Below are 27,772 nucleotides of genomic sequence, written 5' to 3' on the forward strand. Positions count from 1 at the left end.
CATGGGGGCAGGGGTGGGCTGTGGGTGCTGGGGCTATGGGGTGTGGGGTGCTGGTGGCATGGGATGGGGGATGCTGGGGCTATGGGGTGTGGGGTGCTGGTGGCATGGGATGGGGGATGCTGGGGCTATGGGGTGTGGGGTGCTGGTGGCATGGGGTGGTGGGTGCTGGGGCTATGGGATGTGGCGTGCTGGTGGCATGGGGTGGTGGGTGCTGGGGCTATGGGATGTGGGGTGCTGATGGCATGGGGTGGTGGGTGCAGAGGCTATGGGATGTGGGGTGCTGGTGGCATGGGGTGGCGGGTGCTGGGGCTATGGGGTGATGGACACTGGCATTATGGGGCTCAGCAGGGCATGGGGGGACTATGAGGGTTCACAAGCCCATGTGCCACCCCATGCCAGGAGCACCCTCCCCTGCTCCCATGCACCCCACCTTGCCATGTCCCAAAGGGGGAACCCAGTTCCAGTCTCCTGAGGTCAGCCCTGGGAAGCCGGGGGGGTGTCACAGTCTCCCCCCCACTGACCCACACTCACACTTAGGTGACAGCAAAGCCCTTCCTCTACCCACCACCGCAGGGGCCATGCCCCGAATGCAGCCGCAGCCCTGGGGCTCAGCACCCCTTCATCATCCAGACCAACTTCTAGGGGTCATCTCCACCCTGAGGACAGCCTGGTGACAGCCTGCACTGGGGAGGGGGACATGGACCCAGGCATCCAAATGGCCTGGTGCCATCCAGGTGCCTGGGTCCGTGTCCTGCCCCTCTCTGGACACCGGGGTCCACCTCCCCCCCAAACCATGACATTGGCGCATGGCAGGGGTTTCCCTATTTATTATTTTTAAATGTGTAAAAGAGCTCCCTGCTACGCTGGTTTTAGGGGCTGGGGAGGCTTGGGATGTACAGAGGGAGAAGAGGGAAAATTCAGGGGGGGCTCTGCACCATCCATGCACCCCCAGCTGTGGGTGCACCCTGGCACTGCAGGGACTTTGCCAGGTGGGCATGTGAGCATGTGTCAGCCAGGGCCCTGACACCCTGTTCCTGTCCCCGTCCTTGTCCCCATTCCCATCCCTCTCTCCATCCCTGTCCCTAACTCCATCCTGTCCTTATCCCCATTTCCATCTGATCCCATCCCTATCCCCATCCCCATTGCCATCTTAGCCCCATCCCTACCCCCATCCCCATCTCATGCCCACCCCCATCCCATCCTATTTCCATCCCTGCCCACATCCCCATCTCTGCCCCCTCCCATCCCATCCCCATCTTCATCACATTCTCATCTCCATCTCATTCCCATCCCAACTGATGCCCATCCCATTTCCAGCCCCAGCCCCATGCTCATCCTCATCCCCGTCCCCATCCCCATCCCATCCTATTTCCATCCCTGTCCCCATCCCATCTCTTCCCCTTCCCAAGAGATGGGCTCAGGCCAGCAGGATGTTGGGGTTTATTGAGTGGGGAGCGCACTCCCTGGCACGGGGCCATCCCGGTGGCAGGTGTCCCCAGCCACTCACGCCGCTTGCTGGCCCCGGCACCGCTTGATCTTCTTCTTGAGGAGCAGCAGGTCCAAGTAGAGCAGGCGGCCCAGGACAGTGGAGGCACACAGCAGCCCCCCGTGCAGGGCCCCCGCCAGCCCACAGCTGAACACGTCCTGCCCTGGGGATGAGCCACAGTGGGACACAGCCACCCCCAGGGGGGACACAGCCACCAGCGTGGGGGACCCGGGCACCACCGTTGCCCTGCTTCAGGAGGACATCCCCTGCTTCAGGGAGCCCCTGGGAACACTGTCTGCAGCCTGGAGCTGGGCATGGGGACAGAGGGACAGGGGGACATGGGGGCGTGGGTGCACAGGTCCCGTACCTGTCAGGTAGAGGTTCTTCACGGGTGTCTTGGCTCTCATGGCAGCCACCACAGCCGGGCTGAAGCGGCCGACTTCGTGCTCGGTCCCGTACATCTCCCCACGGGGGGCCGCCAGGTAGTGCTGGTTGGTGAGCGGTGACGCCGCCTCCACAAACTCCACCTGCCCGAGCAGGAGCCCGGGGCGGGGGGCCCGGGGCACGTTGGGGTGCACAGGCCACATGAGAGTGCACAGGGAACGCCAGAGTGCATGGGGCACCCAGGGGTGCACGGGGCACATGCAGGGACACAGGTAGACCCATCCCACCAAACAACAGGTCCCACCACAACAAGTCCACGTCTCTCTGGTGGGTGCCCACCCCATGCAAAGGTCCTGGGGGCTGTGATGTCCCATGGCTTTGCAGGACACCCTGTCCCCACTGGGCACCCCAGCCCCAAAGGGTACCCTGTCCCCAACAAGCACATCCCTGCCTGGGCACTCCACCCCATAGGGCACCCAGTCTCCACTCTGCACCCCATGCCCCCTCTGCACCCATGCCCATGAGGCACCCCAACCCTGTGGGGCACCCTATTTCCATGGGACATCCCACACACACATCCCACCCACACAAGGGACCCTGTTCCCACAGGGCAGCCCAACCCCACAGGACACCCGGTCCCCACTGTGCATCTCTCCTGGTGGGGCACCCCAACCCCATGGGGCACCCAGGCACTCCATCCCTACAACCCCCCCATCCCTGCAGAACACCCTGTCCCCACCACACACCGTCCCTGCTGGGCACCCTGCGTGGCAGGGGACACCCTGGGGACCCCCATCACCTTGTCACGGAGGTGGGGGAAGCGCTGCAGTGCCCGCTCCAGGAGGCGCTGGGCAATGGCCAGCTTGTACTGCTGGTAGTCAGGGCCCCGGTGCTTGGCGCGGGTCCCGGCCCACTCCTCGAACCACTCATACCGTGCCATGGTCAGGATCGTCATGCACGACCGGCCTATGAGGCAGGGGACACAGCTGGTGACAATCCTCATCCCGTCACAGGGGACCCCGGTGCTGACATCAGCCCGGGATGTGGTGGTGGCACAGAGTGGGGTGGGGCCCCCCACCCTGTACCTGGGTGCCGCTGCTCGTAGGTGGGGTCCTTGGCAGCAGGGAAGGTGATGAACATCATGGCCAGGTTTTCGGGGACATCGTCACGGCTCAGGGCAGCGTAGCGGGTCATCCTGCAGGCAGAGTGGGCAGCACCATGCACCCAATGTGCACCCCTGAGCACCCACACCACGTGCCGTGCGCCCACCCCAGGGTGCCTGGGGACCCCTTACATGGCGTCCAAGTCGTTGTGGGGGTAGATCCAGAAGTTGGTGGCAGGCAGGGCCAGCTCCGCCGCGCTGCCCCGCAGCCCCACGAACACCAGGAAGGAGCCCATGCCGTGCCGCACCATGGCCAGGCGGGAGCGGACACCTGTGGGGACATGGGCTGGGATGCGGGAGGTGACACCCGATGCCTGCAGAGGGGATGCTGGGGACACAGCAATGCTGGGGACATGAGGGACATGAGGATGCTGGGGACCACTGGTGGTGCCAGGGACACAGGGATGTGGGGGACACCAGTGATGCTGGGGACACAGAGATGCTGAGGATGCTGAGGACATGAGGGACAGGGGGACACCAGTGATGCCAGGGATGCAGGGATGCTGGGGACACCAGGGATGCTTCGGACACCGGGGACACCAGGGACATGGGGATGCTGGTGACACAGGGACGCTGGGGACACTGGGATGCTGGGGATGCGGGGACGCTGGGGACACCAGGGACACGGGGATGCTGGGGATGCAGGGATGATGGGGACTGCAGGCATGTGGGACACGGTACCTGGGTGGCCGCGGAGCTGGGGGGGCAGCAGCTTGCCGAAGGTGTTGAAGATGCCGGCGTCGGAGATGACGAGGGGCGCGAAGATCTCCACCTCCTCCTCACTGGGCCCCTTCTGCACCACCACCCCTGGGAGGCGTGGGGGGTGAGGGGGGCACAGGACACCACCCCCCTGTGCCCACCGCGTCCCCCCCGATGGCAGGGGGCTGGGGTGGGAGTCAGCGCTCACCCACGGCGGTGCCAGCGGGGGAGACGAGGATGCGGGTGACAGGGGCGCGCACCAGCACGGCACCCCCCGCGCGCTCGATGAGGGGCACGGTGTGGAAGGCGATCTCGCTGGCCCCCCCCCGCGGGTACCAGGCCCCCCGCTGGTAGTGGTGCACCATCAGCACGTTCACCAGGAAGCTGGAGTCCTGCGGGGCCGTGCCTGGGGACAGGGACGGTGGTGGGGCACAGGCACAGCTGGCCCCCGCCCCAACAGGGGGCAGCCCTCCCCTATCACGACTTGGCCTCCCCTGTCGTGACATGGCCCTCCTCATCAAGATAAAGCCCTCCCTGATCCTGACATGGCCCCCCCTATCATAATGCTGCCCTCCCGTCACAACACATCCTCTGCTATCATGACACAGCCTTCCCCTATCATGACACAGCTCTCCCCTGTTGCAACAGGGCCCTCCCATATCACGACACAGCCTGCCCTATTGCAACACAGCCCTCCCCACTGCAACAGAGCCCACCTCTATCATGACGGTGCTATCCCCTCTCACGGTGTGGCCCTCCCCTATTGTGACTCAACCTCCCTTACTGCAATACAGCCTTCCTTCATCACCAGGCTGCCCTCCCTATCTCGGCAGCACCTTCCCTATCGCGACAGCCCCTTCCCTATCACAACGGCCCCCTGACCGTAGAAGAGGTAGCTGAACAGGGCACGCAGATCACGGTCAGCCGTCAGCCGGGCCACGGCCTCACTGTGGCTGGTGGCCGCCATGCGGAAGACGGGCGAGATCCAGTAGACAAGGCCGGTGCGGACCAGGAAGGCAGCCAGCCACCACGGCACCATCTTCAGCACCGCCAGCAGCGCCACGTGCCGCGAGGCCATCTGCACAGGGACCGGCCCCGTGTCACCCCCAGCCACTCCCATGGCCATGGCCACACCACTGCCACCACCCCATCCTCATGACTGTCACTGCTGTGACCCCAGAGCCACCCCTGTCCCTGGCACCCATCTTCACCAGGGCCACCACCCACGTCCCCACCATCCCCACTGCTTTACCCCACCACACCCAATGCCTGTGTCCCCACCATGACCATCACTTGTGTCCCCACCATGACCATCACTTTCATCCCCACCATGCCCGTCATCTGTATCCCCAATATCCCCAGTGCCCCCTCCCCACCACAACCATCACACAAAGCCCCACCACACCCCCACCCATCCCCACCAGGGCCACCACCCACGTCCCCACCATCCCCACTGCTTTACCCCACCACACCCAATGCCTGTGTCCCCACCATGACCATCACTTGTGTCCCCACCATGACCATCACTTTCATCCCCACCATGCCCGTCATCTGTATCCCCAATATCCCCAGTGCCCCCTCCCCACCACAACCATCACACAAAGCCCCACCACACCCCCACCCATCCCCACCAGGGCCACCACCCACGTCCCCACCATCCCCACTGCTTTACCCCACCACACCCAATGCCTGCGTCCCCACCATGACTATCACTTTTATCCCTACCATGCCCGTCATCTGTGTCCCCACCATGACCACCACTTTTGTCCCTACCATGCCCGTCACCAGTGTCCCCACTATAATGATCCCTTTTGTCACTACCATGACCATAACCTGTGTCCCCAATATCCCCAGTGCCCCCTCCCCACCACCACCATCAGACACGGCCCTACCATGCCCCCACCCAGACCCACCAGTGCCACCACCCCCACACCCAAGCTGGAGGCACCCCAGCACTGCACGCCGGGGACATGCCACCACCCACGGGAGGGTCCCTGTGGGGACACCCACCTTGGAGAGCCGCATGAACTCCCTGATGGCCGCCTTCTCAGCGGGGAACTGCTCCTCCAGGGCGGTGGCGAAGGCGGCCTTGCCGGCGCGAAGCTGGTAGCGCCGGGGGCCCAGGCACACCTCGTCGTAGGGGTCTGGCAGGCGCTGCCAGCACAGCTGCCCGTCTGTCAGCTGGTCCAGCACCACGCGCAGCATGCTGCCCTCGTGCATCTGCCCCACGTAGTGGATGCCTGTGGGCCCTAGAGGTCAGCAGCCCAGGGGCTGGGCACCAGAGGCCCACGGGGGAATTAAGTGTTTATCATTTTCCTGGTGCAGGTCACCTCCAGGGGCGGTGGCATGGCTGGGGCAGCAGGCACAGCACGCACACTGCATGCATGCACTGCACACAGAGCAAGCACACGCGCGCTGCATGCAAACAGCACATGAGTTGCCTGCACAGCTGCACATGCGCAAGCAAACTGCGCACGCACTGCACGTGCACTACAGGCTGCATGCACACACACTGCACACAGCAAAAACACGCACTGTGAACAGCGCGCTCACTGCACAAACACTGCAAGTGCTGCCTGCGCACACACTGCTTGCAAGCAGTGCATGCGTGCATGCTGCATGCAAAAAGTGCATGCACTGCAAAAATACTGCAGACACTGCATGCACACGCTACCATACCTACTCAGTGGACACTGAACAGGGACAGGCACTGCATGCACGTGCACATGGGGCATGCGACACATGCCAGCAACCACACTGACTGAATGTGCAAGCAGGGCACACTGCATGCACTGCACTGCACACGCACTGCAAACACACCCACCCTGTTGCACAGGGATACATGCAGTGGTGCAACCAGCCTGCAGACACACAGCAGGGGGGTAAGCAGCAGCCATGCTGCATGCACACGCTGAGCTACACCCCCATCGTGCCTGCAAACACCCGTAAACTGCCTGCACATGCCTGCACATACCTGCACACTGCCTGTATACACAGGCACAGGCTGCCTGCACACCCAGGCACACACACACACGCTGCCTGCACGCCCAGGCACATGCACACTGCCTGCACGCTCAGGCACAGGCAGCCGGTGCTGAGGAGGGGCAGCCGGGGGGTCCTTACCCACATCGAACTCGCTGCCCTGCTCCTGGAAGGTGTGGCAGCACCCGCCGGCCTGGTCATGCTGCTCCAGCACCAGCACCCGCTTGCCCACCTTGGCCAGCGTGCCCGCTGCTGCCAGCCCGCCTATGCCGCTGCCAATGACCACGGCGTCCAGCTCCGGCGGCACCCGGTGGGCGCTGAACCCTGCACACACGCGTGTGCCTGAGCCCCCCCGCCCCGGCACCACACGAGGGCACACAGGTGGGCAGCACAGGCGGGATGGATGGCCAGCACCCAGCACCCAACACCCAGCACTCACCCCGCTTCAGCACCTTGTCACGGGCGCGTGGCTCCGTCACCAGTGGCCGGGGGGGGCCCGGGGGGGGCCAGGTGAAGGGGTTGCCAGCTGGGGCCAGGAGCCGGTGGGCCACCAACCCCAGTGCCAGCGTGCCCAGAGCCAGCAGCAGCAGCAGCGTGGCCCACATGGCTGCCACCATGCAAAGCACCTTATAGACACTGCACTGTATAGCCCTGGTGCCTTACAGCTTATAGCCCCAGCAGCTTATAGACAGAGGAGATTATAGACACGCCACCTTACAGACACGGAAGCTTATAGCCACCGCAGCTTAAAGCCACAGGAGCTTATAGCCACAGCACCTTATAGGCATGGCACCCTACGGCCACGGCACCCTATAGCCATGACAGTGTTATGGCCACAGCACCCTATGGCCATGACACCCTATGGCCACAGCAGCTCACAGCTGAGGGGTGCACAGAACAGGGTCTGCTGGGTGTGCACACGTGCGTGCATGAGGTGGAGAGGTGTGTGGCACGGGTGTGTGCTGGTATGCTGGGTGATGCACGCTCACACACACACGTGCATGCAGGTGTGCAACTGTGCAAATGCATGCAAAGCCACACTTGTGCAAGGAAGCACATGCACACCTACAGACCTGTGCAAGCAAACTGTACACACACTCCAACACATGCACACCCATACACCTTACATGTCTGTGCAAACACACTGGCACACCCATACACACACCCCTGTACAAACACACCCTTACCCACACCCCCTTGCTCCCCCCCCCCGCGTGCACACCCCCACCCCCCCAGCTGCGGTGCCTGCAGCTCTGCTGACCTCTCCCGGCAGCACCAAGTAGGGCCTGTGTGTGCAATGTCACACGCACACGCGCACACACAATTACACCTCAACACACACAACCCCCCCCACAGACCCCAAACACCTCAACCCACCCCCCCAACACCCACACCCACCAAACCCCAAATACAGCCACGTGTGCGCACACACACATGTGCACACATGCACACACGCACACACACTCGCACCCCAGCCCCCAGCCCCACAAACACCCCCCAAGCACCAACCTGGTGCAAACCCCTGATTTGCAGAAACAAACCCCATCAGCACCAGGTGGGAGAGAGCCAGGGTGGGGCAGTGGTGACACGGTGACACCATGTGCCCCCCCAGGGGTGCCCCACACCCAGCTGGATTCAGCTGCAAGGGACAAACCCGACACTTTTCTTTCCTTTAATAAAAGTCACAGCAAAGTACCAAAAAGGAGCCACCTGGGGACTGGGATAGGGGGTGGCGGGGGGGGGGGGATGGAAGGGGAACACACACCCCGCTGGCACACACCTGTATGTGTGTGTGCTGCACTCTGTGTCCCGGTCCCTTGGGGTTACCCCCTGGCAGGACACCCCCCCCCAGGCACCCCCAGCAAGTCCCCAGCTGCAGCACCTCCCAGGTTAACTACAGGGTTAATTAAGGATTAATTATAGGCTGGAACCCACACCGGCTGGTGGTCTGGGGGGGGTTATTGCTACTTGGGAAGGGGTGGGGGGGTCAAAAGGGACAGAAAGGGACCCCCATCCTGGTCAGGGTGAAAGGGGGTTGCTGGGAGGGGGTGCAGCAAGGCAGGGGCTTGGGGCCACAGCAGCTCATGTGGCTTCAGCTGGTGTGACCACCCCACCCCCTGCCCTGGGGGTCCTGACCCACACGCTGCCCTGGGATGGGGCGTGCTTTCCCATGGGGAAACTGAGCCACAGGGCTACGAGGGGCCAGAGCCACACAACAGTGGTGACCCCCGCAATGTCCCTGTGCCCCCCAGCTCGCAGCAACCCCGGCTGGGGGGGGCACAGTCCCCGGGGGTAACACAGGGAGGGGGTGAGGTTCTGGCAGTGAGTTAGCTGTGTGGGTGCTGGGCACAGTGGAGGGGGTCTGTCCCCCAGAGGGACCCCACTGCCCTGTTCTTCTCCCCCATGAATGTGGGGCTAAGTAGGAGGGAGACAGGAGCCTGGCTTGAGTGGCGGGGGCACTGTGCAGCCAGCCAGCCCCCCTCCCCCCCCCAACCCCAGTGCTGAACACGGCAAGCTCATCACACTGGGTGAGACAGTGGGGGCAATACCACCCTCCTCCCCCTGCAGCCCTCCTGGTCAGGCTGAGGGGGGGTAAAGGTGGTGGGGACCCCCGGGGGGGTACTAGTAGACCCAGCTGACGGGCACCCACTGGGGCTGGGTGCGCAGGCGCTCCATGGCCTCCTGCAGCCGCCCAAAGGTGTGCTCCAGGTCGTCGTTGGTCAGGCTGAGGTCGAAGTAGTGACCGTAACCACGCTGGATCCGGTCGCTCTCCTCCACCGTCCGCTTGGCGTCGGCCTCCTGCCCCGCACAAACCTGCCTCAGTTTCCCCATCGCTCCCTGTGTGCCTGCCCCCACCCCCCCGGGGTTGGGACCCACCGTGAGCTGCTTAGTGGCCACACCACTCTCCAGCGCTGCCCGGTTCATGGCCCGCAGCGTCTCAGGGTCGGGGGCTTCAATGAAGACCACGTATGGCACAAATTCAGCTGTTCTCAGCACCTTCACTGCCTGGGTGGGAGGGGGGCAGTGCTGAGCCCCGGGGCGGGGGCAGCCCCAGCCACCCCCTTGGTGTGCTGCCTCCCCCGGGTACCCTACCTGGGGGTTGACGTCCAGGATACACATCTTGCCAGCCTCCACCACGGTGCGGATGGAGTCGATCTTGGTGCCATAGAGGTTGCCCTCATACTCGCCATGCTCCAGGTACCGGCCCGCCTTGATGTCCGCCTCCATCTCCCCCCGTGACACGAAGCGGTACCCGTGCCCATCCTTCTCATTCTCCTTCGGCTTCCGTGATGTGTCTGCCCAAGGGTGGCCTGTCTGAGTGACCACCCCAGGGGTCTCACCCCGGGGGCACCCACAGCCCGCGGGGATGGCCACAAGGCTGTGATGCTGCACCCACACCCCCAGGGGGGTGGTGCTGGCCAGGTTGGGCTGTGCCAGGGACGCTGATGCTGGTGGGGACAGGGATGCTGGCAGAGGACAGGGATGCTCGCATGGACAGGGATGCTGGCGGGCGACAGGGATGCTCGCATGGACAGGGATGCTCATGGAAATGATGTTTGCAGGGGACAGTGATGCTGGCAGGGACAGCAATGTGCACAGGAACACTCACAGGGGATAGTGGTGCCGTATCGCGCTTGGTCTGACATGATGAGCTTGTTCTTGAGGCTGCGGCGCCCCACACCCTGGGCGCCAATCAGCACCAGCGTTTTCCGGCGGAAGGGCGGCATGCGGGCCATCTCCTCATAGATCAGCAGCTCATGGCGGTCAAACTCTGGATGAGGGATGGGGCTGTCACCTGCAGTAGCACCCTCGAGCTGGGTGCCATGGGGACCGCAGGGCACCCCGTCCTGCGAGGTGCCACCACTAGCCTGCCAGGGGCACAGCCTGGGCACTGTTCCCCCTTTCCCTGGGGAATGCCATCAGGGACACGCACCGGCGTTCTTTGTCGTCAGGTACATCATCCTCTTCTTCCTCTTCCCACTGAGGCTGCCACACAGGGCCCCTGCCGAGGGCAAGGGGGTGGCTGAGCTGGGGACGGGCATAGGGACAGTGCCATGGCGTGGGGACAGTGCCATGGGAACTGGGACCTGCCACAGGGACAGTGCCACAGGGATGGGGATATCACCTGGGGAGTTGGGGACCTGCTGCAGGGACAGTGCCAGTGGGGACATCACCCTGGGAACTGGGGACCTGCCGCAGGGACAGCGCCACAGGGATGGGGACATCACCACGGGGCAATGGGGACATTGCCATAGGGCGCAGGGGACCCGCTGTGCTCCCCCTCAGGAGGTGACCACCTGTCCCTGTGCCCCCAGGGCCATGTCCCCACCAAGGGCTGGGGTGGGACTCCATACCAGATGTGGGGGCCACCTCCACGTCCCGCTTGACGAAGGCTTTGCGCTTCTCCTCCAGCAGCTGGCTGGGCACCAGCCCCGCGCTGCCCCCCTCCACATGGCACGCCTGGGGGACAGCACTGCGTGTGGGGACCCCAGCCCCATGGGGACCCCCCAGCTCCCAGGGACCCTCCCTAGCTCCAGGGAACCCCCAAGCCCCACAGGGATGCCCCACAACTCCCGGGGACACACAAGCCCCCCCCAGCTCCAAGGACCTCTCCAGTTTCCAGGGACTCTCCCCAGCTCCAGGGACCCCCCCAGTTTTCGGGGACACACCCCCATCCCCCCAGGCCCCAGGGAACCCCTCAGCTCCCAGGACACCCCTGCTCCTGCATGGACGCCAGCTTCTGGGGATACCACCAGGAGGGGGACAAAGGGCCAGGTCCCCCCACCCCAGGGTCCCTCCTGACCTGCCACCAGTTGGGGTCATCCTGGTTGACGATCTGCAGCAGGTCACCGGCAGTGAACTTGAGCCCAGCCTCCTTGCAAGGGATAAGGCTGTCGGTGGCCGGGTCGTAGTCGAAGTGACACTTGACAAAGACCTGGGGACCAGGGGGGTCAGGGGGGAGGCCGCCAGCCACTTGGGTTCCCCGCTCTGCATCGCCTGGATGCTGCCAGCCTGTGCCTCTGTTTCCCCAGTATGCCAGTGGGAAACGCAGGAGCTGTGCCATGCGCGTGCGCGCACACACACACACACACACACACACGCCTGTGCACCCCACTAGGCACCCCCCCCACCCTGGTGCCCCCTTGCCACCCGGCACAGCCAGGCACGCACAGCACCTGCGCACACACAGGCAGCACTGGCAGCTGCCACTGCGCCCCACAGGGCACCCACGGCAGCGCCCACGCACAGCCCCACACCCACACACAGGCACACACACGCGCCCAGCGTCACCACCACCGTGCCCACGATGGCACACATGTGTGCAGGAGCGTGCAAAGGCAGCCACGCACACACACACCACGGGGCACACGCGTGTGCCTGCACACGGGACCCCTGCCCAGTGCTGGCAGCAGCAGGGTGCCACGGGGCCAGCCGAGTGCAGGGACACACGGTGCCAGGGGATGCAATGACAGTGCTGCTTTGTCCCTGGAGCCAGGGTGACAGCAGGCGCCTGCGCCAGGCTGGCACAGGGAGGGGGGCACACAGGGCACCCTTTGCCACCCAGGTCCTGCCATAGGGCTGAGGACATGGGGACAGGGCAGGGATGGGGACAGGGCAGGTACTACCACACAGCTGGGTGCCCTCACCAGTGCTGGGCACCATGGGGGACACGGGGGTCCCACCAGCCATGGGGCACGTGGGCATGGAGGATGTCGATCAGCGTGCAGGGGACACAGGCAGAGGGACAGGGGGACAAGGGGCTGTGGGGCTCAGGGATGCAGGGGGAGCTGAGGCACGTGGCAAGAGGACAGGGGACAGGGTGACATGAGGCAGGGGGTGTGCGACACGTGAGCATGGGGACGTTGGCAGGGTGGCATGGGGATAGATGTGGACAGAGGCACAGGCCCATGGGGGAGCCGTGGGCAGGGTGCTGGGTGTGGGGTGCAGATGTTGGGTGCAGATGGGGGGGGCAGCTGTGGGGATCGGTACCTGCCGGGGCGGGTGGGGCTCCTGGTAGCTGGGCAGGATCTTGAGGACGACGCTGCCGCTGGCGTGGCGCAGGCTGTCCTGCAGTGCCCGCGGGTCGCTGCCCACCTCCCGCCCGTTCACCTCCCGGATGACGTCCCCCACGTGCAGCAGCCCCTGCTGCGCCACCATCCCCCCGTGCAGGATGCGGGCGATGACCAGCTCCCCCCGCTCCACACGGAACGTCACCCCCTGGGTGGGCACAGCCCCGCGTCAGCCCCACGCCGTGTCCCCCCCACAGCGTCCGCTGCACCCACCCAGCACCCTCCAGTCACCCTTGCAACACCCCAGCACACAGCAATGCCCGCCAGCACCCAGCAATGCCCCCAGCACCCAGCAATGTCCTCCCAGCAACACCCCCAGCACCCAGCAATGTCCTCCAGCACCCACCAACACCCCCAGCACCCCATAATGCCCCCCGGCACCCCGCAATGCCCCCAGCACCCTTCAGCGCCCCAGGCTCGGGCTCACCAGGTTCTCGCCAGCCGTCTTGCGGATGCCCACCATGCGCACGGCGTCGGGGGGCACAGGCTGGTTGTTGAAGGCCGGATCCAGGACGGGGCTGGGCGGGGGCGTCTCGTAGCTCTTGGAGGCCACTGAGTCGTGGGTCTCCAGCAGGGACTGCAATGCACAGGGAGGGCTGTCACACCCACGTTGCACACACCCTTGCACGTGCATTGCACGCACAGGCCTTGCACGCCCCACCTGGAAGTGGGGCTCGCGCAGGATGCATGCCAGCTCGGCGGCCGCGCTGTCCTGCCGCACCAGGTGCCCGATGTCACGCAGGATCTCCTGCACCAGCTCCAGGTTGTTGTCCCTCACCGCCTCCAGCTTCGTCTCTTCCAGCCGCTCATGGGCCTGGGGGGGCCAGGGGGGATTAGAGACCCCCGCGCCCGCCCACCCGCTCACTAATACCCCTGGCATCTGCTCCCAGTGCGGGGCGGGGGGGTGCAGCCCCCCGCGCACAGCAGGGGTCTCTGGCACAGCCCACTGTGCACACACATGAGCACACACATGTACAAGTGCACACGCACGCCCTTTGCACACACACAGTGCCCTGCATGCACACACAATTGCAGAGCCACCCTTTTGGATGCACACACATGCACATCCCCAAGTACATATGCGTGCATGCACATGCATGTCCATGCAGACCCTTGCACACACATCGCTGCACCAATGCATGCACGCGTGCATCGTTGCACGACTGTGCGCAGGTGCAAATACACACATACTGGTTAAACATGCAGGACACGGTGCCAGCCACACACACCTCAACAGCATGGCCAGCAGGTGACACACACAGGCATGTGCACACACACACACATGCACACCCCAAGGGGCAGCACACAGCCAGCACCCACCCCAGCCCCCCAAGCGACCGCCCTCCCCTGCTGCTGAAACACTGCAGCCTCACACACAGGCATGCACACACGTGTGCAAATGTGCACGCTCCCCTCCATGCGTGCACACATGCATATGTGCAAATATGCACAGACACCTCCCTGTATGCACACACGCGCAAGCGGACATCCATGTATCCACACACATGTACATGCATGTGTCCATCCACATACACACGTCCATGTTCACACAGCACACACATGTGCGTGCATGCACACACTCGTGCACCCATACACACACACTGCCCCCCGTGTGCTCACCCCTGGGCTCCCACATCCCCCCCGTGCCCCACTCATTGCCACCTGCGGCAGGGGGCCGGGGGGGGGGGGGATGGGACACAGTGCCACCCCTGCGCCACCGTACCTTCGCCAAGGACCTTACTATTGGGCTCTCCATGATGCCGCGGAGGAAGATGAGGTCCAGGTCGGCAGCCCCCGGGGTGCCGGGGAGCCCCATCAGGTTGTCCAGGACCTGCTGCATGGCTGGGGGGGGGGGGGGGGGGGGGGGGCAGGGGACACACAGACACAGAGTGGGGGGGCGCAGAGCAGGAGAGAGCAACATGGGTGACAGTCAAATGCAGCCAGGGGTGCTGTGCACCCCAATCCTGCCCCACTCATCCCAGGGCCCCCCAGTTATGGAACCTGGCAAGGAATGAGGGGGACAGTGGGGGGGTCCCCGGGAGCAGGGACCTCTCCCCATCCTACAGCAAGGACAAACAAGTGTATGTGCCCCCCAGTGCTGGCCACCCTGTCTTGCCGGGCTGGGGGGCATCGCAGCCCCTGTGCGGGCAGGAGCACCCCAACACCTCCAGGGGGGTGTCTAATCCTGGCTGCTCAGCACCACAGCCCCCCAGAGCCTCAGTTTCCCCAACCAAGGAGCCCCCAGCAGCATGGAAAGAGCTCACCTGCACATGGAACCACTGTCCCCCCAACCTCCCCCCACCTGCAGGGATTTGCACTGGACCCCCGGCCCATGCAGCAGGGGCCACGAGGAGCTTTTCCCCCAAGCCAGCACTATGGGGAGGGGGGGGAATCCCTCAGAAGCCCCCCAGGGCAGGGAGGGCATTCCCCATTCCCCATTTGCCACACCCAGTACAGGCAGGAGCCCGGGGGGTGGGGTGGGGAGTGTGCAATGCAAATGCGGCTGTTGCAATACAGCTGGGGGGGCAACGCAGGGGAGTGGGGTGCAGTGCAGCTGGGGGGAGGGGAGGTGATTGTGGGGGGGGCGAGGCAATGGGGGGGGTGGGGGGGTGCTGCAAAGCCCCCGGGGCTGTGCTGCAAGCGGGAGCACTGCACGGCGAGGAGGCTGCGCTGCAATGGCGGGGGATGCTCACGATGAAGCCCGGGGCTGGGGGAGTGCTGTGCAATCCAGACAGCGGCCCCCCCCCATATCTGGGGGGTTCCGGTATGCCCCAAGAGAACCCTCCACCTCCCCGCTCCCAGCTCCCACCCCCCGAACACCCACAACACCCTCTTCCCCCACCACCCCCTTGCGTGGCATCACCCCCCGCCCCCCCCCTACCTTGGGGGCCCAGGGGGGCGCTGGCGGGGGCAGGGGGCGCCCCTCTGCCGGGGCCGCTCATGGCTGCGGGGGCAGAGCCGGGGCTGCCGCCTCCCCCCAGATCCGGGTACAGCGGCCCCCCCCCGCCCCCCCGGCCCTGCACACGCGGGCCCTGCACACGCGTGCACACGCAGCGCGCGGGGCGGGCGCGCCACGTCGGCCATTGCGCGTGCAAACACCTTGCACACCCGCGGCCGGGTGTGTGCGTGAGCGTGCTCACGCAGGCGTGCACAGCGGATGCACACGCACCTCTGCATGCTCATGCGTGCGTGCACCCGTGTAGGCAACCATGTGTGGGCAAACACACGCCTGTGCGCGCTCACACGTTCACGCGCAGTGTGGAGAGCCGCGTGCATGCACGTGCACAATGACACATGTTGCACGCGCACGAATCTGTGTGCACACATGTGTGTGAGCATGCACAACCGCGGGTGCCAAGGGGCAGCAGTACCTGTGCATGCTTACACACGCGTGCAGACCCATGCACTCACTGCTGCACGCTCACACGAACGCACGCTCGGGTGCACACACGCCGACACACCCCCCTGTGCCTGCTCACACCCATGTGTGCACACACAGCCCACGCATGCTCACACTCGCGTGCAAGCCCACGGCACTCGCCCTGTGCGCACCCACCCGTGCATGCACACCCCCATGCCTGCTCACCCGTGCTTGCACACCCGCGGGCACACGCGCCCCCCGTGCATGCTCACCCGTGGGAGCCCCCCGCACGCAGCCTCCCGCGCCTGGGGGAGGGGGACAGCGGGGGCTCGGCCCCTTTAAGGGGGCGGGTGGGTGGTGCGGGTCCGCGCTGTTGCCGTGGCAACCGGGGAGCAGGGGAGCGCCGCGGAGGGGAGGGGGGGGCGACAACAGATTTAAAGGGACCATGACCCGCTCGTGTGCCCACGCACGCACCCACGCACACGAGCGAACACGCACAGGCAGGTGCCCAGCCGGCAGCGCCCGCCGCACCCTTGCACACGCGTGTGCGCACCCACAGCCCTGTGGCACACGCAGCCTCTGGCCCCGGCATGACTCATCCCACCAGCACACCCAGGCAGATCTTGCACACGCGTGTGCAAGCCACGGCCTAGTGAACACTCACACGTGGCGGAGCTGGGGGCTGCTGCCGGCATCTCAGCAGTGCTGCGGGCACGGCCAGCCATGCGTGGGTGGCACCGATGGGGACAGGGCCAGCCATGCATGGGTGGCACTGAAGGGGACAACGTGCAATGAATGGCCTGGTGTGCTCAGGCACATGGGTATGTGCTTACACACGCTTGTGCATGTGTTCAAGTGTACCACAGACGTGCAGGGACACACGAGGCCCCTGCACTTCTCCAGCCCCACATTTACCCCACGCGGGGGGGGCCGACGACACCCCCAGTGTTGGCGACGACACCCCCAGTGTTGGCACCGACACCCACACAATGGGAGGCACCCCACACCATGACCCAGTACCACTGTCTTGGATACCAGCATCCCCAGTGTCCCCAACACCAGTACTGCCTGTGTCTCCTGCACCAGTGCCTCCATGGTACCCAGCACAACCAGTATTAGTGCCACCAGTACCAGCAGCCACAGCCCCAGTGCCCCCAGTGTCCCCAGTACCCCAAGCAGCCCCAGTACCAACATCCCCAGCCCCAGTGCCCCCAGTGTCCCCAGTACCCCCACTGCCCCCAGTTCCAGCATCCCGCGCCCCAGTGTCCCCATGATCCTCAGCGATGCCAGCCCCAGCATTCCCAGTGTCCCCAGCACCAGTGTCCCCAGTGTCCCTAGCCCAGCCAGCCCCAGTGTCCCCCAGGCGCTGACATTCCCCCAAGCAGGCAGAGGCAGGAGGTGGCTGCAGGGGGGGTTTATTGCTGGGGGGGTCAGCCCGGTGCTGGGTGACAGCTGCTGTGGGTGCTGTGGGTGCTGTGGGTGCAGCAGGGGCTGTGGGGACTGCACCCCACCAGGCTCCTCTTCACCTGCTTGGCACCGGCAGTGTCCCTGCAACAAGAGGGGGTCACCATCCCAGGCCCCCACAGGACCCCCCTTGAATCCCCCCCAGCCCCATGTCCCCCACCCCAGGGCTTCCCCGTAGATGCCCATTGGGGAAATCGAGGCACGGGTGGCCCTGGGGGTTCACCCAGCCCCCCAGCTCAGTCACTGGGTGCCCTCACCTGGTGGCTCAGCACCCTGTGGTGCCGAAGGGCTCCTCGCACAGCACCAGGCTGTCCGACCGCTTGCCGTACCTGTGAGAGGGGCACGTTACTGGGGGGCAGCGCCATGCAACCGCCATGCAGCGGGGAGCACAGCACAACAGGGGAGCTGGCTGCAGCGAGTGAAGGGCGCAGTGAGGGAGCAGGCTGCAGGGGAGCAGCTCGTTGCAATTGGGAGCATGTGGCAATGGGAGCAAGCTGCAGCAGGAGCAAGGGAACAGGCTGCAATGGCGAGCACACTGCAATGGGGAGCATGTTGCGAGGGGGAGCACACTGCAGATGGGGAGCGTGCTGCAGCAGAAATCTGGTTGCAGCAGGTAAAAGGATCGCAACAGGGAGTGAGTTGCAATGGGGAGTGTGCTGCAGTGGGGAGTGCGCTACAATGGGGAGTGTGCGGCAATGGGGAGTGTGCTGCAATGGGGAGCATGTTGCAAGGGGGAGCACACTGCAGATGGGGAATGTGCTGCAACAATGGGGAGTGTGCTGCAGCAGAAATCTGGTTGCAGCAGGTAAAAGGATTGTAACAGGGAGTGAGTTGCAATGGGGAGTACACTGCAACAGGCAACACGTTGTAAGGGGGCAACACGTTGCTACAGGGAGAACATTGCAACAAGGAGCACATTGCAACCAGGCAGCGTACCACAGGGGTCCCACAGCTGTGCCCCCCACCACTGCCCTGCCGCTCACCGGTGCCGCGTGACCACGTTGAGGTACTGCTGGAGGTCATTGTAGAAGCGGACGAGGTCCTCGACGGGCGCGTCATCCCCAGGGTAGGTGGGCTGCGTGGGGCCAGCGCTGCCAGGGTGCCCGGCCAGCAGCACCAGGGCGCAGGCGAGGAGCAGCAGGGAGGGCCAGCGGGGAGCCATGGCTGCGCCACATGCCATGGCCTCAGGGTCCACCGACAGCATGGCGCTGCATGCACACACACGCACACACACCACCAGGCTGCACGCACACACATAGGTGCACACACATGCACACCACCCACCAGCACGTGCGCACACACACCCCTTAGCATATGCACCGCTCTGCATGCACCCAGGCATGCACACCGAACCTCTGCTTCTGAGGCCATGCACACACACATGCACACACCCCCTTGCACGCACACACACACCCCTCTGCTCCAAGTATGCACACACACATGCACACACCCCCTTGCACGCACACACCCACCCCTCTGCTCCAAGTATGCACGCGCACATGCATAACACCTCCTGCAGCACACACACGTCGGTGTATACACATCGCTTGTGAACCCACAGGCAGACACGCACGCTCTCCCTGCTCCCAGAGTGCACAAGAGCTGCACTCCCAGAGCGCACGCACACACTTGGCCCTCAAGCATGCACACACGTGTGTGCACACCCTGCCTCACACCCCTACACACAGATGCACATCCTCAGCCTTGCACAAGCACATGCACACCTGTTTCACACCTGTGTGCACACGCACACACTCCCTTGCACACATGTACACCCCCTTTGGCGCACACCACGCTCTCCAGCACACACACCGCACTCAGCCTCTTGTCCCCCAGCACAGGTACTGCCACCCCCCAGCCATCCCCCATGGGGACGAGGTCCTGCCCCACTCACCTGCTTCCACGAGCAGGGACACAGTGAGGCGAGAGGACGCTGCTGTCGACTCCCAGCTTCCTCAGTGACACCGCTGCCACCACGGTGCTGGCCCTTATATCCCCCCTGTCCCCCCTGCTGATGTCACCCTGCCACGCAGCCCCTGTGGCCAGGTGGCCAGCTGGGGGGGGGGGGGGGGGGGCGGGACGCGGGACACAGGGGGACACAATGACAGGGGCCATCAGGGTGACAGGGACACCTGGCCCCTCACACAGCCCTGGTTAATGTTTGACACTGGGCAGGGGGGCTCCTGGTGGGGCTGAGGACACGGACACAGCTGTCCGGTGTCCATCCCCAGAGCATCCTGGCCCTGGATGGACCAAGGGGTGGGTGTGGGGACAGATGGATGGGTGTGGGGACAGAGGGACAGGTGTGGGGACAGAGGGACAGAAGGACACAGCCAGGGGAGGCTGGTGGGCTGCAAGGGTGGAGGCTGGAGGCTGGCAGGAAGGGCAGGCAGCAGGACAGAGGGACAGCGACGAATGGACAGAGGGATGAGGAGCGGGACAGAGGGACACCAGAGGGACAGATGGGGAGGGTGGGGAGTGAAAGGTGCAGCATTGGGGTGAGGGGTGGGATGGAAAGACCGAGGCATGGAGGGACAGCAGCCAGCCCCCCCGCTGTGGCCATGACCAAGGATGCAGTGGTCTCCCCACTGCCACCACGGGCCAGGTTGGGGGTCAGAGGGGTGGGGGACCACAGCAGGGTCCCAGTGACCCTCTGGCCCAGCCCTGACACAGCCCCTGACAGTCACTGTCCCCACAGGGACCCCACGGTGGATGTCAACAACCCACTGCCAGTGCCCCCACACCCAGCACACCCCAGCATTTCCCACCAGTGCACCCCACAGCCCCAGACGCAGTGCCCCTCACACCCAGTGCATCCCAGTAACCCATGCACCCCAGCACCCACCACTAACGTACCCCTGTGCCCTGAGTCCCAGCATTGTTGCACCCCCCCCACCAAGCACCCCCCTGCACCCAGTGCGCCCCAACACCCAGTGGCAGTGCACACCATGCCCTGAGCACCCTGTGTGCCCCAACACCACCAGTACCCCCCAGCACCCTGTGCCACCCGCTGCCCCCACACCCAGTGCACCCTAGCATCCAACCCGTGTGCTCCAGCCCGCCAGTGCACCCCCCTCCCACCTCTCCCTCCCTCCCCAGCCTCCACCAGACCCTCTGCCCCTCACCCCCTTCCACTCCTCCATCTGCCCCCCCTCCCCACATCCCTCTCCATCCCTCCGCCCTTGCACTCCAGCAGGTGCTCTGCCAGCCAGCCTCACCCCTCTGCCCTCCATCCCTCCTGCATCCCCTCCATCTTTCCCTACCTCCCCCCTTCCCCCCTCCCCCGCATCCCTCCATCCCCCCTCTACTCCCCCGTGCCCCGGCACACACAGCCCAGACTGGTGCCCACGATCGTGCTCTTTATTGCCGCTGGCTGGGGCGTGCAGGGACCACATGGGACCCCCCGACAGCGGTGGGGAGGGGACGGGGTCAGGGCCCCCCCCAGTGGGACACCCCTGGACCAGGTTCTGGGGGTCCCTGGCCCTCCTGGCCGGGGGGGTCTGTGCTGGCCCTGGGTGCTGGGGCCCACCCTGCGGCGGAGCCCCGGGTCCCTTAGGGAGACACGGAGAGACAGGGAGGATCTGGGGGACAGGGGGGACTGGGAGTTGCCGGTCACCACGCAGAGTCATCGTTGTACCTGCAGGGAAGAGCTGACATGAGAAAAAGTGGGGACAAGACCCCCAACACCCCCTGGGACCCCAAACTACCCCCAGGACCCCCACCCCAGGGTGCAGGAGATGGTACAGCCCCTTTCCCTGTCCACAGGGTGATGGGGACAGGGACAGGGATGAGGACACTCACCATGACTTGTCACTGCTGGCCCCAAGGAGCAGCTCCGACACCACGGCCTCGGGGCTGGCGCGTTTGCCGTACCTGTGGGACACGTGCAAAGGGGCACATGCGGGCGTGCAAATGCGACCTCCCGTGCACACAGGTGTGTGCAAACAGGAACTGCTGGGTGCACATGGCAGACCACACAGATGTGCAACAGGGCAGGCACGAGTGTGCAAATGGGGACTTGCCTGTGCATGCAAAGGAGCTTGTACAAGCGCCAACGGGCTCGCACACACATATTCACACCCACTTGTGCTCACCTCTGCCGTGTCACCAGGTTGATGTAGTGGCGAAGGGCCGAGAAGTACTTGGCCATCTCCTCAGGGGAGGCATCGTCCCCAGGGCTCTCGGGCTTGGGGGGGTAGGCAGCCACCAGCGTGCCCAGGCACAGCAGGGCACAGAGGGCCACAGCCACCAGCATGCGCCACGGCCTCGGGGACGTCACCATCTGCATGGGGACAGGGGACAGCCTCCGCTGCGTCTGGATCACCCCCATCGCCCTCGGGTACCCCCAGCACACCCCAGAGCGGTTCTGCCCCCCACCAAAGCCCCCCCAAGCCCACAGAGGTGTCTCACCCCTGAGGACCCCCTCATCTCCCTCCCCCACCTGGGACCCCAGCCCCCCTCCCCAGGGACATCCTCCCTCCAGGGACCTCCCCCATGTCCCACGGGGACACCCTCATCCCAGAGACACCCCCCCCCAGCATCCCCAAGGGAGATTTCCCACCTCATGGGACCCCAGAGTCCCCAGCCCCCCCACAGGGACCCCTCCCCTCCAGGGACCCCCCAAGACCCCAGCCCTGGCCCTGAGCTGTCCCCGCACTCACGATGTAGCAGGCAGGAGGTGACAAGCAGGGCCTGGCAGTGGGGTGACAGTGCCGGGGACACAGCAGCTCCTCCACCTGCCCGGGGTTTTATAGCTCCGGGGGGGGCTGCTGGCTCCTCCCTCAGCTGTGACCGACCCACGGGCACAGCAGGATCCCGCAGCCCCCTCCCCCCGCCACCACCCCAGGGGACATGTGCCAGCCCCTTGTCACCATGCCTTGGCAGAGGCCCCCAGCCCAGTACCCCGAGGGGCTGGGGTACAGGCATGGGGCACAGGGGACATGGGTGGGACACACGGACACAGCACAGGGACACAGAACACAGCCACAGGACACGGATGTAGCATGTGGCAATGCCAGACAGGCACAACTGGTGACATGCAGCCATGGCATACAGGCATGGCACATGGGCATGGCATGTGGCCACAGGACACAGCAGCATACAGCCATGGCAGGTGGCACATGGCGATGGCACAGGGACATGGATGTGACACACAGCCACGGCATATGACCATGTCACACAGGCACAGACGTGACATGCAGCACACGGACACGGATGTGACACATAGCCACGGCACATGGGCACAGCCCAGGGACACGGATGTCGCATGCGGCCACGGCACACACACATGGCCCCAAGACAGCCTCGGGATGTGGCAGTGGCACACAGGGACATCAGCCACACACAGGGACACAAACATGGCACAGCTGTAACACAGCACATGGGACATAGCCCTGGCACAGGCCACTCACAGGAGACAGCACAGGGGAAGGGACACAGCCCACAGCTGTGGCTGCCTCAGTTTCCCCAGGCAGCAGGGCAGGGCACGGAGCCCCCACTGCAGCCCCCACCACCGCAGCACCCGCAGCCCCCGTCACCGCAGCCCCCACTACCGCAGCCCCCCCACCCCCCATCGACCGCTGTCACAGCCCTCCAGGACAGATGAGCTGCCCTTTCCACTCCGCCGCCACGAGCCCCCCGCACCGGGGGACACACTAATTAATTATGGATTTGGCGTTAAGGAGCAATCACCCAGCCCAGGCCTCCGGGGGGAAACTGAGGCACGGAGGAGCCTGGTGGGGACATGCTACGAGAGGGGCTCCAGGTCCCCACCAGGAAGGGGTCACCAAAGCCACCGTGTGCGTGCTGGGGTGGGGAGAGGGTCCCCGAAAGCCCCGGGATGGCCCCTCCCAGCCGCGGCTGCAGCCAGTGGGATGGAGGGGACACGGCTCGGTGGGGACCCGCCGGGGTGCCACTGGCCTGGCTGGAGAGGACACGCTCCACACTCCTGACCCGGTCATCACCCCGGCGAGCGGCGCTGGGGTCACGTCTGGTGGCAGTGCCACCGCGGGGGTCCCAGCCCTGTGGCTGTCCCCAGCCCCAGGGACACTCTGCCCGTGGTGCAGCCGTGGTGTCACCACCGGTGTGCAGCGACACAGCCGGGGGTCCATGCTGCCCCGGCCACACAGTGCTCAGCCCCACGGCAGCCTGGGAGGGGGCTGAGACCCCCGCGAGCCCAGGGGGGTGGGAGCAGCCCCGGCGCAGCCCCCCAGGCCAGCACATTTCACATCCCCGCAAAGGCCCGGGCCAATGGGGGCTAATGGGACCAGTGGGGGCTGCGAACCCCCCCACAGTGGCCTGCACCGCCCTGGCAGAGGCTGAGCCCCCTCCCCAGCAAAGGAGCACCGTGATGGGGGGCTCTGTCCCATCGCGGGGTTTGGGGGGGGGGAACGACACCAACCCCCCCGTCCCACTGCTGTGCATGGGGACCAAACACACAGGGCAGCGGCAACGTCCCTGCATTGTCACACTTGTCCCTAAACCGAGCGAAGGAAGATCGGGGTCTGGGTGGCCCCCAGCCCCCCCTCGGCACAGAGCCGACCCCCCCGGGGGGGCAGGGGACAGGAGACAAGGGTTTTCTGCACCATTTCCCCCAAGTGACAGTAAACAACAATTTTCCAAAGGTCACAGGATGGCTCTGCCGGCGGGGGGAGCCCCCCGCAGCGGGCACAGAGGTGGGGGGCCTGGGTTCAGCGCCCACCCCCCCCAGCCAGGGTGGCCCCGGGGGACCCAAAGGGGACGAGGGGGCAGGGGCTGTGCAGTGCATGCCCCCCATCCTCCCACTGGCTTAGAGGAGGAGGAGGGACTGGGGCTGAAGGTGCATTGCCGGAGCCCAGGCAGCCCCGGGGGGGGGGGGGGGGGGGCGTCGTGTCCTGGGAGGATGAGGGGGCCCCGCGGCCCCCCCAGCTGGGGGAGAGCAAACAGGGCCCTGCCGCTTCCCCGCACTTTATGGCCCCCGGTTCCGGCGGAGGCACTTTAGGGGCCACGTGTGCCCCCCCAGAGGAAGGCCCTTATCAGCCCCTGTTTGCTTTTCCACTGCCCAGCCGGGGGGGCGGGGAGGGGGGGGCAACACACACCTGCCCAGCCAGGTGGCAGGACAGGGACAGTGGGGACAGGGACAGCGTGGACATGGCCCGCAGGGGTCTGCCAGCCCCTCGCCATGTCCCACCATGATGCCCCGCCATGGCACAACAACGTCCCGCCGCAAACCACAAGCTGAGCCCCCCCCAAGGCGCGGCCCCCAGGATGGGCAGGAACTGGCAGCAGAACTCACTGTCCAGCACTGCCCACACTCCACCGCAGGCTGGGCACCCCCAAGGGGGCTTCCCCCCTCCCCACAGCCCCCCGAGACTGCTTCCCCTCCAAGCCCCCCAAAGCAGCTCCCCTAAAGCAGCAGGGCCCGGCCGTGCCAGCGCACAACAGCCCAGACAGCCGGGGATGACGGAAAAGATTTCTCATCTCAGCAGTAAAAATACACCTGGGGGGGGGGGCCACACCGCGGTGGGGAGGAGGCCTGGCCACACAGTGGCCAGCACCCCACAGGCAGGAGCCCCCCCAGCTCCCCCATGCACCCAGCGCAGCAACCACCCCGTCCTCTGGCAAAATTATCAAATATTTACAAATAAAAAAAAAGAATAAATAGCGGTGATTCTTTAAAAAAACTGCCCCCCCCCGCCCAGCCCCCAGCAGTCCTGGCCAGCGGCCGCCTTGCTCAGCCGTCAGTGGCCAGGATGACAACGGCTCCGAAAATGCCGATGTTTTGCCCGATGAGCTTCATCTGATTCCAGAACTCAACGCGGCGCGAGTCGTGCCAGTAGCCGATGTTGCCGTCGATGAGCAGGATGGCGAGGGGCAGCAGCACCGCCAGCACCTGCGCCGCTGCCCGCACGTAGTAGCCAGAGAGAAAGGCAAGGGCCAGGAGGCCGTAGAGGATGAAGAGGAGCTGGAGGGCGAGCTCACCCCCCAGGAGGTGGTTCAGGTAGGCCAGGCGGTCCTCCTTGCTGTGCTGCAGGGAGTAGGCCTGGGGGGGCAACAAGGGGGGTTGCAGTGCTGTGGCAGTGGTGCCACTGGTGGCACTGGCAGCACTGGTGGCATTGGTAGCGCTGGCCCAAGCCTCTCCCCCAGGGAAGGAAACCTCTGGTAGATCCAGCCCGCCGCCTGCAGCAGTGTGGGGAGCAGGAGGTGGCTGTTGCCCCCCCGCTGTCCCGTGCTCCCCCCCTCCCCTGTACCTGGCAGATGAGGTAGATGCCGAGGAAGACCTGCCCCGTGGACTGCAGCGAGCGGCTGCGTGGCTTCTGGCGGTACAGCTCCCCGGCCCCGCTGGCCAGGATGAGGAAGCCGCCAATGATGGCGATGGTCCGGGAGTACATCCGCACCTGCGCCGGGGCCGCTGTCACCCCCTGGCTCCCCCAGACCCAGGTGGGATGAGGGGGAGTCTCAGGGGGGTGGGGGGGCTCTCACCTTCAGCCAGTCACTGTAGTGGACATGGCCACCGACGTGGGCAGCATAGGTGGCCACGGCGAGCTGCAGGGCGGCCCCCAGGGCGAACCAGCGGCGCTTCACCCCGAAGGACATGAAGCTGGCGCAGAGCACGGCCACCCCCATGTCCACGTACAGGTAGGGGACCGGGATGTCCGGCTTCCTGGGGGGCACCGCAGCTCCAGCCCCAGCTCCCCCCAACGCCCCCGTGCAGGCTCGCCCCAGCCCCCCAAACCCCTCACCCCCAAACTCTGCCACAGCCCTCTCCTGGCCCCACACAGCCCTCTGTGCCCCCCCAGCCCCCCAATGGCCCCTCTGCCCTTCCCCTGACCCACACGCTCCCTTTCACCTGGCCCCTCACTCCAGGAGCCCCCCAGCCCCAGGCCCCCCTCAACACCACAGTGACCCCAAGAGCCCCCCAACCCCACACTGACCCCAGGAGCCCTCCAGCCCCACAGTGGCCCCAGGAGCTCCCCTGCCTTCCCTTGGCCCCACACCTCCCAAAAGCCCCCCCAAGGCCCAGGCCCCTCGGCCCCCAAGAGCCCCCAGCCCCACACTGACCCCAGGAGCCCTCCTGCTTTCCTGCAGCTCCACACCCCCCAGGAGCCCCCCTGGCCCCCCCCAGCCACACACTGACCCCAGGAGCCCCCCTGGCCCCCCCCCAGCCCCACACCCCGCCCAGAAGCCCCCCAAGGCCCAGTCCCTCCCCAGCCCCACACCCCGCCCAGAAGCCCCCCAAGGCCCAGTCCCTCCCCAGCCCCACACCCCCTCGCGCCCCTCCTCCCCCCAGCCCCACACTGACCCCAGGAACCACCGAGCCCCCCCCCAGGTCCCCCCCGCCCCGCACCGCCGCCCGCCGGCGCGCTCGGCGCAGAGCAGCAGCCCGCTGAAGCAGTGCCAGAAGGGGAAGCGGGTCAGCAGGACGCCGCCGCCCGCCGTCAGCAGCCGCAGCGCCCGCCGCCGCCACCCGCGGCCCGCCGCCATCGCCGCCCGGCCCACCGGAAGGGCCGCGCCGCGCCGGAAGTCCCGCCCCACGGGCCCCGCCTACACGGGAAGGCCCTACCCCCGCGGAGGCCCCGCCCGCAGAGCGCCAGACACGGGTGATGGTTAAAAAAATTTCGGGTTTTATTGTTTTTGCTAAACAATACTAAAAAATTTTCCTTTTTTTTAATTTTTTTTTTTAATTTTTAACTCTTCTAAAGGCAGGGCTTGAATTGTTTGATTTTGATCCATTTATTTTAAAAAACAAAACAAAAAAGGGGAGGGGGGAAGGATCATGGCAAAAAAAAAGAAGAAAATAAAAATATATAAAAAAAAAATAATCAAAAAGGGGCCAAAAAAAAATAAAAGGGAGAAAATCCCCCAAGCCAGGCCCCAGCATGGTCCAGGGCGGGGGGTGGCAGGGCAGGAGGGGCCGCAGCCCCGTCCCCCAGCCTCCGAGCCCCCCTCGGGCTCCCGGGGCTGGTGGGGGGCTGGGGACGAGGGAGGGGGGGAGGGGGGGGTGTTTTTTGCCACGATCCTGGTTGAGAGAACTGCTAGAAGCAGAAAATATTTAAAGAACATTTTAATATATATTCATATATATATTTAAAGATAAGAAAAATAAGACTAATTCAAGCCTTGCCCTGTGCAAACAAAATTAAAACGAGACCGCGCTGGTCACAAGGGTCCCGGTTCAGCCACCG

At 65.2% G+C, this 27,772-nt stretch overlaps 5 protein-coding genes across 10 annotated transcripts; all 5 read right to left on the bottom strand.

Annotated features, from left to right (window-relative positions):
* Window positions 1-1,400: 1,400 nt before the first annotated feature.
* LOC119158854 (all-trans-retinol 13,14-reductase-like) lies at window positions 1,401-7,389 on the bottom strand. The gene is made up of 11 exons (XM_037411252.1): window positions 7,153-7,389; window positions 6,855-7,037; window positions 5,742-5,971; window positions 4,614-4,809; window positions 3,940-4,137; window positions 3,714-3,839; window positions 3,165-3,303; window positions 2,956-3,065; window positions 2,670-2,836; window positions 1,854-2,013; window positions 1,401-1,649 (listed from the first exon to the last, which is right to left on the bottom strand). The coding sequence occupies exons 1-11, from the start codon at window positions 7,328-7,330 to the stop codon at window positions 1,504-1,506; spliced, it is 1,833 nt and encodes a 610-aa protein (XP_037267149.1). The 5' UTR covers window positions 7,331-7,389; the 3' UTR covers window positions 1,401-1,503.
* Window positions 7,390-8,695: 1,306 nt separating this feature from the next.
* MPP2 (membrane palmitoylated protein 2) lies at window positions 8,696-16,518 on the bottom strand. 5 transcript variants are annotated; one of them, XM_037411610.1, is made up of 12 exons: window positions 16,418-16,518; window positions 14,526-14,626; window positions 13,446-13,598; window positions 13,212-13,361; window positions 12,705-12,932; window positions 11,518-11,649; window positions 11,069-11,174; window positions 10,648-10,716; window positions 10,324-10,485; window positions 9,807-10,009; window positions 9,591-9,719; window positions 8,696-9,512 (listed from the first exon to the last, which is right to left on the bottom strand). In XM_037411610.1, the coding sequence occupies exons 2-12, from the start codon at window positions 14,622-14,624 to the stop codon at window positions 9,336-9,338; spliced, it is 1,608 nt and encodes a 535-aa protein (XP_037267507.1). In that variant the 5' UTR covers window positions 14,625-14,626; window positions 16,418-16,518; the 3' UTR covers window positions 8,696-9,335. The 5 variants fall into 5 exon arrangements, with proteins under 5 accessions (XP_037267507.1, XP_037267506.1, XP_037267505.1 ...); XM_037411609.1 differs by having other exon boundaries at window positions 14,508-14,626; XM_037411608.1 differs by having other exon boundaries at window positions 14,508-14,626; window positions 16,371-16,481.
* A 1,347-nt stretch (window positions 16,519-17,865) lies between these two features.
* Window positions 17,866-18,771, bottom strand: LOC119158724 (pancreatic hormone-like). The gene is made up of 2 exons (XM_037410981.1): window positions 18,593-18,771; window positions 17,866-17,938 (listed from the first exon to the last, which is right to left on the bottom strand). The coding sequence occupies exons 1-2, from the start codon at window positions 18,769-18,771 to the stop codon at window positions 17,875-17,877; spliced, it is 243 nt and encodes an 80-aa protein (XP_037266878.1). The 3' UTR covers window positions 17,866-17,874.
* Window positions 18,772-20,958: 2,187 nt separating this feature from the next.
* LOC119158676 (peptide YY-like) lies at window positions 20,959-23,097 on the bottom strand. 2 transcript variants are annotated; one of them, XM_037410870.1, is made up of 4 exons: window positions 22,271-23,097; window positions 21,704-21,891; window positions 21,411-21,482; window positions 20,959-21,246 (listed from the first exon to the last, which is right to left on the bottom strand). In XM_037410870.1, exons 2-4 carry the CDS (start codon window positions 21,889-21,891, stop codon window positions 21,222-21,224), a joined length of 285 nt encoding a protein of 94 aa, XP_037266767.1. In that variant the 5' UTR covers window positions 22,271-23,097; the 3' UTR covers window positions 20,959-21,221. The 2 variants fall into 2 exon arrangements, with proteins under 2 accessions (XP_037266767.1, XP_037266766.1); XM_037410869.1 differs by lacking the exon at window positions 22,271-23,097 and having other exon boundaries at window positions 21,704-21,962.
* Window positions 23,098-25,047: 1,950 nt separating this feature from the next.
* Window positions 25,048-27,101, bottom strand: TMEM101 (transmembrane protein 101). Its single transcript, XM_037411491.1, has 4 exons — window positions 26,935-27,101; window positions 26,070-26,250; window positions 25,838-25,984; window positions 25,048-25,629 (listed from the first exon to the last, which is right to left on the bottom strand). Exons 1-4 carry the CDS (start codon window positions 27,069-27,071, stop codon window positions 25,321-25,323), a joined length of 774 nt encoding a protein of 257 aa, XP_037267388.1. The 5' UTR covers window positions 27,072-27,101; the 3' UTR covers window positions 25,048-25,320.
* Window positions 27,102-27,772: the final 671 nt, after the last annotated feature.

Source organism: Falco rusticolus, chromosome 18 (genome assembly GCF_015220075.1).
Source record: "Falco rusticolus isolate bFalRus1 chromosome 18, bFalRus1.pri, whole genome shotgun sequence".
Classification (NCBI taxonomy): domain Eukaryota; kingdom Metazoa; phylum Chordata; class Aves; order Falconiformes; family Falconidae; genus Falco; species Falco rusticolus.